The 14,324-nt window shown below is 37.8% G+C and overlaps 1 protein-coding gene across 2 annotated transcripts in view; it reads left to right on the top strand.

Moving 5' to 3' along the window:
• LOC124162945 (pyruvate dehydrogenase phosphatase regulatory subunit, mitochondrial-like) overlaps window positions 1-14,324 on the top strand; it is an 83,685-nt gene that overhangs the window by 38,900 nt on the left and 30,461 nt on the right. The window contains exon 12 of one of the 2 annotated variants that reach the window (XM_046539706.1): window positions 3,146-3,175. The exons of the other annotated variant lie outside the window; for it this stretch is intronic. Coding sequence (XP_046395662.1) covers window positions 3,146-3,175 — 30 coding nt within the window. The remainder of the gene's footprint in view (window positions 1-3,145; window positions 3,176-14,324) is intronic. 2 annotated transcript variants of the gene reach the window in all.

Raw genomic sequence — 14,324 nt, 5'->3', positions numbered from 1 at the left:
TTTTTTTAGTGGAGTAGCCCTGGTACATATTGGATGAAGAATCTTGGTGGGCAAGCATTGGCCGAGGAGTGAGACAAGGATGTCCTTTATCGCCACTGCTTTTTAATGTACAGTTGAGGACCTCAAATCCGAAAGCTTGGGACCATAGGGTTTCTGGATTACTGGTTTTTCTGGATTTCTGGTCTTTTGAGGGCCTTCCCAAAGATATTTCCCATTTTTACTTACTCCTCTTTGATTTAAAGTAGGACAGGTGAATTCTCCATTTCTCATCACTCATCAGTCATATAAATCAAGGAGAGTGAAGACTTGTTTCATTACTCGTATTTTTCCTTTGTGAAGGGCGTGCATGTGTTCACTCACGACACATGCACGTAGATGCAATTATGTAGCAAAGTAAGCCTTGAGCCGCTCCGAATTTCTGGTTTTCCTGGTTTCAGGATTCCGTATTTGAGGTCCTCAACTGTACTACCTTTTTCTGAAAATTCATCTTGACTAGGCCAAAATACACCGGAAAAATAAAAAAAATACACAAAAAAATCTCGCTTGTACCATTTTTCCTTGTCAGCATCCACAGGGAAAGGCCATGCGACTACAAACTCATTGCTCAGTTTAAAGTAATCATTAATGTATGAGCAAAGATCCTGATGAAAAAAAATCATGAGTCCGACGTTGCTTTTAGTAAAAAAAAAAATACTCATTCATGGTCACGGGAAAAAAATGGCTCTTTTTCAAGGCACATAGATATGACACAATTTAGGGAAGATATAAGCTTATACTCATGATTAAACAATATTGGAGCATGCATTATCTCACTATAGCGTATGCTACTGGCTCTTAGCGTAGGAAACTCATAAGCAATCTTGTGAATGTACTTCCCAACGCACTGTTAATTTCGTGCTTTCAGGACTATTCCTACCAAACTATCTCTTCCATGGGTAATGGGTGACTGAATAGTATGGTATAAAATGTAAAGGCAGAAGAGAGCCATCAGAAAGTTTTCTCCAATTTTAGTCCAAGTGAAGTTAATTCATTTCTCATTCATATGGTGCTGCCTTAGTGATATCCGGGTTGAATTTCAGACTAAGTAACTCATGTTAGTGTGACTGATAGCCAGGCTTACATTGTAACATCTCTTGTTCGTATTGAGGTCTATCTTGCCATGTCAGAGATAGCAATTTGCAGTGTTGGCAAAGAACTTTGGCAAGGATCTTTGCTCATACATTAATGATTACTTTAAACTGAGCAATGAGTTTGTAGTCGCATGGCCTTTCCCTGTGGATGCTGACAAGGAAAAATGGTACAAGCGAGATTTTTTTGTGAACTTTACTTTTTTGCAGCTGAATTACTTCATGCAGTGATTATTTAATGATAATCGTGGGATCATTATGGACCACTTAGCTTTAGAAAAAAAAATCATGGCTTTTCATCTCACAGGAATGGAGTTATGGACGAAAATATAAATCGCTATGCATTGCACGTTGCGGCACTTTAGGGGTCACGCCCAAATTTCAATTGCTCATATTTCATTAACCTTTTCCCTACTGTGCACGCATATGTATGTGTGGACGTTTCCTGACCCGGGAGACGACGGGCGTATTTATACGTGTGAGATTCACCCGGCCAGGAGATAGCCGTATATATACGTTTTCTAGCTCCCCCCCTTTTAGGACGGTCGTGGGTATATGACGTCTTTGTCTCGGGGTTTAGGATTAACCCTCGGAATCCGGGAGCAGGTACCCGGACCCATCGTCCGTAAGAACCCCTCTCAGCGGTACGGGGCAGCGGTCATTCAATTGTTTACACAGTCAATTTTCGAAATAAATATTTGTTCATTTCTCAAGAAATATACACTAAGAATTGAATTATTTGTCTTTTGAGCAGCGTTTACAATTTTTAAACGAAATTCTACGACAAATATTAACTTATATCTCGAGTTATGTATAAACATCAACATGGAAATTGTTGCTGAGTTAAATGCTTTAATAATGGCCTTAGAACTTTGTTTAAAATTTGGCAATGCTCAGATTAAAACAAGGAATTCAATTCAAAGTCTGTAATTTATGTGCAAGCAACAATTATCCATTTGCTAAATACATGTAAGCAATACATAAGTTGACCGTGAACCAATGCCGCAGGTATGGTCGTAAACCCGGAAAGGAGGGAGCTCAACTACTCTCGGAGTCCGAGGTAATGCGGAGTCCCAGCGTGGAGGGGTTGAAAAAGGTTCAGCGAGACCCTTCTTAACGAATGCCCACCAAAAATGCCTCGTACCACGAGAAAGAAGAGTGTCTTGGGGCTCAGTACAGCAGTCATGCTAAGACGAAAACTCCGCCGTCTCGAAAGGGTTAACAATTGATAATTGGTGGCTAAAATTGTACACAATATCTAGTTTTACCAGGATGTATGACCATGGCAAGTTTCATGAAAATCAGAGTCGGTGGGTGTTATGGCCTGGTTAATTTGAAATGGAATGACCCAATTTTTAATTTTTGAAATGAATTCTTTGTTTTTTCAAGTGCGTAAGCAATTTTAGCGTTACTATAATTCGACTCCTGGCATTAAATTCTTAGTACCTTGTGTTTACTAACTTTGTTACTATCAACATGATAAATCCATTTAATATTCTACAATGTGTAAAAAATGATAGTTATTCTTATGAAAGTATGAATTATTGAAAATAATAAGCAATATTTGTTTTTAAAAACACTGCTAATGCAAGAGGGTGACGCAAAGAAAGGGTTGGAGGGTCTAGTCCAGTGGCAGTGGAATCAATCAACTTTAAACAATAGGATTGGCAAAAGAATTTATGGGGAATTCTATGGGATAAAGCAACTCTGTATGATGGTGTGTGGAGGCGCATGGGTTGGGGGAGCAGCAAGATGATCATTAGCGTTAGCGAGAAAGGGGGCGACTGCTTCTACAACGGGTCTAGGAGAATGCTGGACTGCAGTGTGCTTAAGAGGGCAAAAGCTCGACCCCCCTACAATGGGAACTCGTCACCTGATGAGAGAGGAACAAAATTAAACATACTCACCACCAAAATGCAACACTAAGGTCATTGTATGTGTATGTATGTATTATGAATTGTATAATGTTTTACTTGCTCTTTTTTGTGACTGTAATTTTTACCTCTTTTGTTATGCAGTCTCAATTGTGGCAAAGAAGAAATGATCAGGTGTGTCCCAGAAAACGTTAATATGTATATGTGGTACTTTGAGAATGCTCTTTTGATTTTATTGCTACTGTGTAGTTAATGATCCCTTTTCCCCTTACATATTTTAGAGCTGTAGGCCAGACCAGGCACGGGTAAATATTTACCATATTGGGAGTTGTTTCTGCTGTATTTGTTCCTTGTGGAACTATTTGAAGTGCAAGTGGAGTATTCAAATTTAGTGTGTATGAATATAAAATATCCTGAATGATTGTAGTTTTAATGTAATAGTGATTTCATTATTAATTTACATTAATTAAGATTATTTTGAAACTATGATGGAACTTAGTGAATTCACTTGATTGGCAGTTTACTTAATCTAAAGAACTAAAAATAACATGCTACAAATATTTATTTTCTGATTTCATTTGTTTTGCAATTTACTCACAATAATTTAAAGTTTCATAGTACCTACATTAATATGTTTATTTTATGTTTATATATATTTTTATGACAAACTATATTTTAAAGTACTATTAAATACTAATAATACTATTAAATTTGTATCGACATTTTTTTACCAGTTACGTGTATGATATTACTGTTCTTAATCATCTAGAAATCAGTAGTATGTATCAGCACTGTGATATCCACGTGACACCCGGAATAATTTATGATAATTTCTACGTTAACGTTGCAATCAATTGAAGACACATGGATAGAGATAGTCTTTCTTTTATCCTCCCAACTCCATTTAAGGTAGGTAGGGGAGAGTGGGCCACAACGAGACAAAAACCAGGTTCAGGTGAGCAGCTAACAAAACTGGTGGAATTCGTTGCTCCTTTCTCATCTTCTTGCATAACTGTAGGAAACTCTCTGTTACCACTTCTGTCAGTTACAATGCTTAAAGGAAGTCATCTTCTGTAAATACGTCACTATCAAAAAGGGAAAATCCTATATTTTTTTAAGCCAACCTTAATGTTAGGTGGAGTCATATCTTTTTCGAAAGCCATTCCAACACAATGCGGAACTTGATCAATGGTTACATATTGGTTTGCCTTGATGGCGTAAAAGTCACCTTTAGGAAGATGATCAATTTTTGCAAATTTTCAGGTAGGATAAGAGTAGTTACTTAAAACTTCAATAGGTCTTGTCAACACATAGAATTTTTCAATTTTAGTACTGTTTTTTGTATTATTTATTAGCTTTTTTTCTATAAGTTTTGAATTTTAAATGCTATAAAATTCAATGGGCCATACTGAGACACCTGAAATCTGTCTCATTGTGGCCCAATGTGCAGCCTTTGATTGTTTTGATCGTACAACTTGTTTCAAGAGTGGTGGAGTTAATTTAAATATGTATATTGAAATGTCAGACTTGAAACACTCTTTAATGCTTTACTATGAAAAATCAAAATATCCATCTTACCTGAGTAGTAATGGACAATGAAAAACAGCAGTATTCCAACTTGCTCTATAAAAACATTGAAAGTACATCAATCTGCGATAGAGTGATTGCAGCCATATGCAAAGTGGAAGCTTGTTTAATAATGAGTTTTATGCTATTCCCCAAAAGATGATAGCAAAGCTAAATACTATGCTCACTGTCTCAAAGTGGCCCTCTCTCCCCTACTTTGTTTCTGAAGTTACCACCTGACATTTTACACTCATTTCATTTCACTTCCTTAACCCTTTCGCGCCGAATGCCACGCCTGTGCGGCGAGGATTTTTTTCCATAAACAACAAATGCCACACCTGTGCGGCGTTAATTTTCCTAATCTAGGCAACGAATGCCACGCCTGTGCGGCACAGGTCGGAAAAAGTGACCGTGGAGGACACAATAGACCCACAGACGCGGTCGCCCCTCGTGATCCGCCTTAGCGCGAGCCCAGTCCCATCTTCAGGTCGACCCTTTCTTATCCTCTCCATGCGGTCAACTACTGTTATTTGCAGTGTGTTTTCCAAAAAAATTTTGTTGCTTACTTTTGATATCCAGTGCTATACATGAATTCATCTTTTTTTGCTGACCACATGGAAATTTCAAACAAAATTCAAACATTAATATCAACGGAGTAATAGAGCAACTAGTAAATATACTAAATCCGTCTAAATTAACGTTAGAACTTCGTTTAAAATTTCTGCACGCTCAGAAAAGAAACACAAAATTCATTTTGAATGTAAAAAATCGATGCGAACAACAAATATTTGCTTATATTTTGCACTAATATTTTAGCCAGTTGACCGCGGACTCGTCCTAGGAAGGGACTTTTAATCCCTCTAGGGTCTGGGACGGAGGCCGAGGAAAGGGAACGGCGCCCCACTGAGTTGGGTCCAAAAATGGTTAGGGAGGGAACCACTGCCTTCAGTCGACTCGAAAAAGCTTCGTACAGGGGAGTAAAGAAAACTTTCAAGAGACTCGTATTGAGGAAGAATTTCCCTCAACGAAGGTCCGGCGCGAAAGGGTTAATTCTTCATGTAATAAATAGGGAATTTGTAGTGATTTGCTTCTTGCCATAGTTTTCACCAACGTAGCCGTGCGGAAAAGGTCGTGATTATGCATGTATGATAGCGATATTTCTATAGTAAATGCATTTATTTGTTATGCTTATTTATAGTAGTAAATTGCTAGTATCTAAATATTCATTTGATTTTTTTTTTTTAAAGTGAAATTTAGTTTATAGCCTGACATGTGCACTGTATAATGTAATGAATATCATTTGTGGCTCCATTTTATTTGTACTATGTATGTAAGTGCCCCGGCCTGAAAATTGTGCAGGTGTCCGCGGATAATAATAATACAGTGGAACTTGTTTAGTACGTTTCTGAAGGGACCACAAAAAATGAACGTACTAACCAGGAAAACGTGCTAACGAGGAAAGTAAAAAATAGCTGACAGGGTAATTGCAATCTGTGGAAAAGTCGTCATAATTACAATTACTATCGGTAGTTCTCATAGGATTGCCTTCCTGAACTCTTTTCACCCTTAAAATAAAGAAAATGGGCACTAATTTGAAAAACAATACCATGTGAATAAAAATCACAATGTTCCATAGATTTTCCGAAGACAATTACTTGAAAACGGCGTCTTTCTCCCGTGATTTATCCTATATGTATTTACAGAAAGAGGACAAGTAAAGCTAAGTCATTTCTTTTTTGTCACAGCATACTCGGAGAATATAAAAACAACCCTGAGTATGTCAACGGGTTGTTTTTAAACATCATAAAAATTGGACAAAATTATATTAACCTTAAATTACGGCAACAGCCGTACACATTCGCTTCTGGGATAAAGCCATATCGATTGTTAAAGCGATCGATATATCGAATAATAACACGCAAGATTATTAGATTACGACGTAATTACAAGAAGATTTTATACAGTTGAAATTTACTTTAAAAATTTGTTTAATGCCGTCAGCTTTCGTGCCGAGATCGAGTATTTTTAAGCTAAGCTTCGTGTGGAGATCCAGAAAATCGTCTGCTCCCGCAGCAGTAGTCAAATACGCACGTACTCGGTAGCATTGACGTCGTGCAGTACTGCTTTAGATAAAGTGGGAATTGGATAAGACTCATTTCCTCATCATGATAACTCGTGCAATAGCAACAATTGCCCACTCGTGAAATTTGTGCGCAGTGGGCACTCCTGAGGCAACAGAGGGTGAGGAGCTCAGGGTGGGGAAAATTGGGGCTTCTCATTGGCTGCAGTTTTGCATAGTCAGACATTCCTGATAAAATCATCACGTCATAAGAATTGAGAAATGCATTTGTAATCACGGTCGAAGAAAGATATGTAGAATGAATGCAAGAATGTCAATGGCTAATAATAACAAATTATATCATGAATTCGGAGCTTTACGACCCTTAAGAAGATACTGGAGAACGAATTGCGGGTTGCGTCACGGCTAGCAATTGAGCGTACTAACCAGGAAAGCGCAATTTTTTCGAATGTACTAACCAAATACTTTTGCCTGTATTTTGTTCCGATGGTACCGGGACCGAGAGACATCGTCGTACTAAGGAGGAAAACGTACTAAGGAGGAACGTACTAACCAAGTTCCACTGTAATAATAATAGTCGATGTAGCAGTGCCACTAAATCACAATGTTGAGTCTACGGAAAGAGAGAAAACACAAAAATATCAGAATTTGGCCGGTGAAAAAAAAAATCACCCACTGATAATCTCTGCGGAGGGTGTCTTGTCTAAAAGATTCAAAGAAGAAGTCGAAGACCTGGGAATTTAAAAACAACTGATTAACCTCGGGCAAAAAGCTGTTTTACTACAGACCTGCCAGATCGTGAGAAGATTCCTGGGTCGGGCATGATCGGACAGTGTAGGATAGGGTGAATTCTCTTCCTTAGCATCCAAGCCTAATCCTAAATTGACCTTGGGATAGGTGAATATTTCCAGCTGGTTTCAATCAGCTGAGAAAGTGCATAAACTCAAATAATATAATAATAATAATAAATTCGTTTATTTCGTGGGCCTTGTGGCCCATGAGAAAATTATTGTACAACTTATACAAGTTCAGCATGACATTACAATCATAAAAGAAAAGAAAAATGAAAAGAAATACAAAAGATTCACTCGTTGCAGACCGCCAGACAATTTGGCAAAACAATATTATCGAAAGGAAAAATATCATTCTGCGATATAACTGACTAATTATTACAAGAAATTAAGGCGACAATTTATTATGACAATTGTGTCACACAAACAATATTTTCAAAACAAAATAAATGACAGATTGGTATAACACTCTAATTTAACACAATTTTAAACTCAATTTTCTGCAACAATATGTGTGATCCAAGAATATGTTTGAGAAGATTATTTTACAACTTATACAAGTTCAGCGTGACATTACATTCATAAAAGAAAAGAAAAAATCAAAAGAAATACAAAAGATTCACTCGTTGCAAACCGCCGTTAACATCATGGAGTTGCATTGGATTTAGCAAGTTCTTGGTATTTTTTATGATGGTTGCAAGACAAAGGCAACCTGCAGAACATTGGCGATCAGATACATACCATGTAGCTGATCCATCCAACGAGGGATTTGTCTCTTCTGACCCTCGTCGTCAGTTGGAGCTGTTTTTGAGGGCATGGCTTATGCCTGTCTGTATTCCATGTGTGGTGTGCAGTGAAATGTTCTCATAACAAAATGCTATGGACGGCCTTAATACGTTCGTTTAACTGAAATTTCGTTGCATTGAAATGTGCTGAAATCCATATGGATGAAAGTACATCAACAAAACACTTGATGAAACACCCAAGATACATATTTTGGCAAATACAATCGAAAATACCTAAAAATCAGATTCATGTGCTTACCAATCGTAATTTGGATGGTTCTTAATATGTAACAAAGTACAGGCTTGAAAACTTTTTATGCCCACACCACATAAATTTTATTATTGATACTACTTACATACTACTACTTCATGGAGAATGTCAAATTATAAACATTTTTTACATTCACTGTACACAAATCTATTTGCACACATCACTTCTTAAAAAATCACTTTTTTTTTTTTGCACACGGTGTTTCACCTAATATCGTTCTACGAACTCGCTCATGATGTCAATTGAGTTCACGGCAATAGGTCTCTGAACACCTACTTAGTGAAAGATGTTTCTGAAAAGTAGGTGTAATTATTAAGCTTAAAGTTGTAACAATATGGTTGTAAAGTCATCTATTTATTTATTATGAGCATTTAAAATACCTCATACAAGCCATCAAAGAAAAACATAACTCGCACAACCGCCATCTTGAATGACGTCAGCTCATACAATAGTTTTGTTGTGTTGTTCTTAACCAACTTGATCGTGCACATTTTTCAAGTTTACAGTCGAGATATTGTGGTAATTACGCTTTTTTTTGTGCCGTAGTTATTCCTCGATATGTCGAAGCGTAGCTTCAAGTACTGTATTGTGCCTAAGTGCAGCAATACGACTAGAAATGCTCCAAATAAATATTTTCATACAGTCTTCCATGAAGACAATCGTCGAAGGACAAGTGGAAGGCAAGAATGGAAAAGGAAGACCTCGAACAAAATGTATGGAACAAGTAAAGAGAGATGTGAAAGAGAAGAAATACGTAGGTGTGAAAAGATTGGCTGATAGGAGAACTGAGTGGAGAGCTGCGTCAAACCAATCCTAGGATTGTTGATCGGTGATGATGATGATACAGTCTTCCAAGACATAGAACAAAGATTGGTTTCGATGAAAAAGGGCCAATGAATGTGAATGAATGAATGACGAAAATTAATCCTAATATTAACACAATGTTTATCAGATTTGACACAATCCTATACTAATCTTCACCAGTGGAAAGATTTTTCACTTGCTGACTTTATCCATTTCCCAGCGAGGGGATCTCTATTGGACACTTTTTGAAAAACTTGTATTCCTCAAGGAGAATAATTCAACCAAATAGAGCAAAATTTGAGAAGTTTTACTCTTAAAAATAAAATATACACAAAAACATACTTTTCTCAAGCACTAGGTTTCCCAGATAGCACATATTTTGCCTTATCCCTTGTGTAAAATTGTAACTATCCTTAAGAGCAAAAACAAGTTAAATATTTTCTAAGATCTCTCTTCCATACAAATGTATTTTTTATTTCAAAAAGTATTTCAAATACTGTTTTAGATTTCAAACACCCAAGCCAAAGTCAAAGGTATTGTGCATTTCAAAGACTCCTAGGTCTGTATTTTGCCCAGCCCTGCTTACATAATACTTGAACTGCTCTCACGTTCAAAGGTTTGCTCATCAGAACTAGCTATGCAATCATGGCAAGAAAGGCTCTTAACTTCCACCACACCGTCCTCTTCAAAAACTCATACCTCCACGTAATAGGCCTTATTCTCTCTATAGCTCTAATTTTGTGCTCGGGGCGTACACGAGCTCGATCTAATCATTTGTTTTGATTGTGCATAATTTGCACATAACCAATGTCGTCACCGTAATCATCTCGTCCGACCCTAATAAATGGAATTTCATTGTTAAATATCATAAACACATTCAATACGTACTTTAAAAGAGCCAGTAATATTAAATTCCCATACCTTTGCATCTTCAAACCCCCGCTTTCATATTGTATGTAGCAATTGCAGTTGCTTATTTAAGCAAACATTGCTGCCGTCGTAATTTTCGGCAAGTTTCTGGACCCATCTTAAGTGAAACCAGGATCCGTTTGTTTATCATGGTAAAAACCTCCAAAACCTTACGTAAAGACGTTAATTAAATCGAGAAAATTGGTAAACAATGCGCAACGCCACTGATATTTCCCACAGAATTGCATGAGCTGACGTCACTTTCCGGCTGGCCAATGGAATTACGATTTGAAGTGGGTGTGTTTGTGGGACTGTTACTGTCATTTCTTTTGCAAATTCTTGAGAAAATACGTGAAATAAGTGCGTTAAAAATGCATCAATGACGATTTTACAACAGTTAACGATTTTTAGTTAATATTTGAAGGGGTATTAAAATTTTGTCCAGACCTATTGATGGAAAGTCTTCCTTCAACAAAAGAAGTTCATGTTGATTGAGAACCATCTTGTGTGCCTCTGCCATTGACACAGGCTTTGAAACGCGGATGACCTCTGCCAGTTCCTCATCCTCTTCATCGTCATCTTTGTCCTTCCTGGCAATTCCCAACAAGAAGTCTTCTTCAGAAAGTTCTTTCCCGGACATCCGAAGTGACACGAGCGAAATCCTCAGCTGTGATTCTGATGGCCCATCTAACTCCCTGCATATAACAGGCCACTGCTCCTCCAGATAGTTTATTTCATCAACACTGGATGAAGGTCCCGAAACATCCAACTTTACAAAAACAATAGGGTAGTTTCCTTCATCAAAGAAAACGAAAGGCATTGATTGCGATTCCTTACCCACTATTAGTGTATTCATAAATCATAATATACAAATTATTTGGTTTTAGAAGTCCCAGTTTAGACAAGTGGTAATGTCAATTTTAACTGCATTTGAAAAAGGCCAGATTGGTGCCCACGCGATGCCACTCCACGTGACGTCACAGGTACCTAGTTTCTATACGAGTAGATAGGAGTTATACATCGTCTGACATTACCAATGCATGCATGAGGCACAGAGCTCAGGGATACATGTCTTAATAATCACTTATTAAAACTGGCTAAGGTCGGAAAGTTTTCTTCGTTTGATAAGGTATTAATAATCCTTATTTAAGCCAAGCGCTACCAGCTAGCAGGGTACTCTGCTACCTACTAGCATCCTGTGTCGTATCAGCGCTCAAAGCCTCGCTCCAAGGTCACCTCACAATGTGGCAGCGGGAAGCAGACTGACGTCATACGGGCTTTTCCCAGCATTCATACTTTGATGTTGCGTTTTCGCGGGCTTGAAAATTTTCACATTTTTCATTTAATCGCGAAAGATAGATATCACCATTAAAAAATGTAAATGTGTTAAATACGTACTCCAGGAGTAATAATCTTTCGATTTAGGCAAATAAAATATAATAGGAAACCACCCTATTGATAACTGTTGTTTTATCCTATGACCTCCACGCCACGCAGAACATTATTAATGTGTCTAAAATGTTGACACTAGCGTGGATGGCAGCCACTATGTTGCTCAGTACTCACCTGACCAGACAAGCACGGTAATGAGCCTTCACCACATGTATGATACCTTGGTCTAAAGGCTGTAAAATGGCGGTACAATGCGGCGGCAAAAACAGCACTTCCACGTTATCTAGATGGCACTGAATGCTGTTGTGAGTAGGACAATCATTGATCACTAAAAGAATCTTCTTCGTTTCCATTTTCATGCGGTGGTTCAATTGGAGGACCTATTCTCTAAAAATGTCTCCAGTGACCCAGGCTTTCTTATTATTCGTTTACTCACATGGCAAATAATTAATACTTTTGAAACACCTTGGATTTTTAAACTTCCCTATCATAAGGGGCTTGATTAAGTCAGTTCCAGTTGCATTTGCAACTTAACAGCACAGTTATTCCATTCCTTGGAGTGCTTTCCGCCTGAGCAGTGCTCTCCCTTAAATGCCAGGGTTTTGTTGGGAAGCAGTTTATTTATTTATTTTATTTATTTAAGGAGTTGCTCACATACAGCATTTCTGCCAAATTATAGTGACGCAGTAACAAACATGAAATTTTAACATAAAAAATCTAAACAAAGAGTACAGGCATAAGATAGTAAAGAACAAAAGAGAAGGCAAGAGGAAAGGGAGGTGGAGAGGGAGGTTTATTTATTAGCCAAGGAATGGGACATGGCAAGTTTGATAAATGAGTTTAAGGGCAGAAAAAACAGGTCAATATTGTCTGGTAATGAATTGAGCAAGGAGCAAAGGCGGTGTAGGAGTGAGTGCTTAACGAGGGATAGTCTAGGGATAGGCGTATGGAGTAAGGAATGTGTACGAGTGGGTCGGCAAGGCAAGGTTTGTAAAATAATGCAGTTTCGTCGGCGCTGTAGACGTTCGCTGGTTCATATTTCCGAAGAGCTTCTTTTAAGTGTTCTCCCTTCCATGATTACACAATTTCTTGCTTATCTTTCGATTCCCCACAAATAATTTTGTGGCGTTCACGCAGCAGTAGACCACTTATGGGAATACTGTTGTTGCAACATGTCACGAACCAAGTGTAAATTGCTTTGTCCTCTTCTTCATAATTGCCTGTTTGAACCTTCTTTCGCTGAGGTCCCATCGAATCTGTCCCAGTACTGTCTTCTATCCTCGGACACTGCTTCAAGAAAGGTGGAAGCATAGAAGCACTTATCCCATACTTCCTGCAACATGGCCTTTCTTCATCCCCTTATCCACTTCCTCAAAAATTTTCAATTTTTCTTTCAAAGATAACTGTTTTGGCTGCTTCTTATCCATTCCCAAACAAACAACATGTCTAACACAAGTCACTATCGAGCAGAAAAATGAACCAGGGGATGGATGGCATGTCACGTAATGTCACTGCTTATACAAGCCCAGCCACTTTGGCTCACTTAAACAGGCCAAACGTACGTAGACTCTTATTGGCTGCTTACGTCCCGCGGCTCACAAAACAACCAATTACAACTGTGTTTACTGTTGCAGCCAGAGTCTCGCATAAAACGGCCAATCGAAGACAGGCTCTTATTGTCTGGCAACTAAGAATCTTAGCCACTCATTGGCTGCTTGCACCCAGCTGCTCACAGAACAACCAATTACCATCGCGTTTATTGTTCTCCGCCAGGGCTGATGCCACAGGAAGGATAACGAATGGGCAATGCTTTCAGTGCATGGGAATAAAGCCTGTACTGGTTATTAAATGAAACGGAAAACCAAAATTGGGAATTTTTCCATTCATGATTGTAATTTATGACTTCGTTATGCTGAATTTCAGCCAAAAAAATATTTTCGTTAAAAAGGTACCCTTCTACAATGAACAATGCAGGATATGTCAAGGGGACGGAAAATAATTTTGTTATTCTGAATGTTTTGTTACACTGGCATTCGTTTGAAAGACATTTCATTGTGTGTGTGTGTGTGTGTATTGAAAGTGGCTACCTCTTGCATAGGCTCTTATTTTCCATGAAAAGGGTATGAATTATTGGCTTAACATCAAAATTGAAGGTTACCTAAGTATTTCATATTTTAAAATCTCTTGTGTTTCCAATCTGGATTTCCAAATCAAATTAAGTTATCTCTATTTGACAGACTAGGTAAATTTTCATCTCAAATTTCTGAAATATTTTTTGAGATTGATTTAACCATCTTGTTTTAGTATGAAATAGTGGAAAGTTAAGTTATTTTAAGCTCATACTTTGTGTGGAGCAGTACATCATGAAGAAATTGGGAACAGTTTATCTTTACATTCGTTGAACACGTCTAAATTGAATGCATTAGGATTACTCATAAGGAGGTATACAATGTCCAGTTTATTCAAATGAACATTGTATTGAAACTGTTACCAATCAAGTGCCTCTCATTATACTCATCTCTAGCTGAAACTGTTGTAGTAATTACTATGCAGAATATGAGGGCCTAAGAATACAGAATACATACATACAGACATACTGTAACGGTTCAAACCACGAGAGAGAGTTCACTAGGAACACTTCGGAGGGGGGCAATCTGGATTGCAAAGGAATTTTTTTTTTTTTTTTAGGACGTCGGGAAATTCCAAGCTTACGCCCTTCCGTGAT

This window comes from Ischnura elegans, chromosome 7 (assembly GCF_921293095.1).
Source record: "Ischnura elegans chromosome 7, ioIscEleg1.1, whole genome shotgun sequence".
In the NCBI taxonomy this organism is placed as follows: Eukaryota; Metazoa; Arthropoda; class Insecta; order Odonata; family Coenagrionidae; genus Ischnura; species Ischnura elegans.
This window is presented reverse-complemented; position numbering and strand designations above follow the sequence as displayed.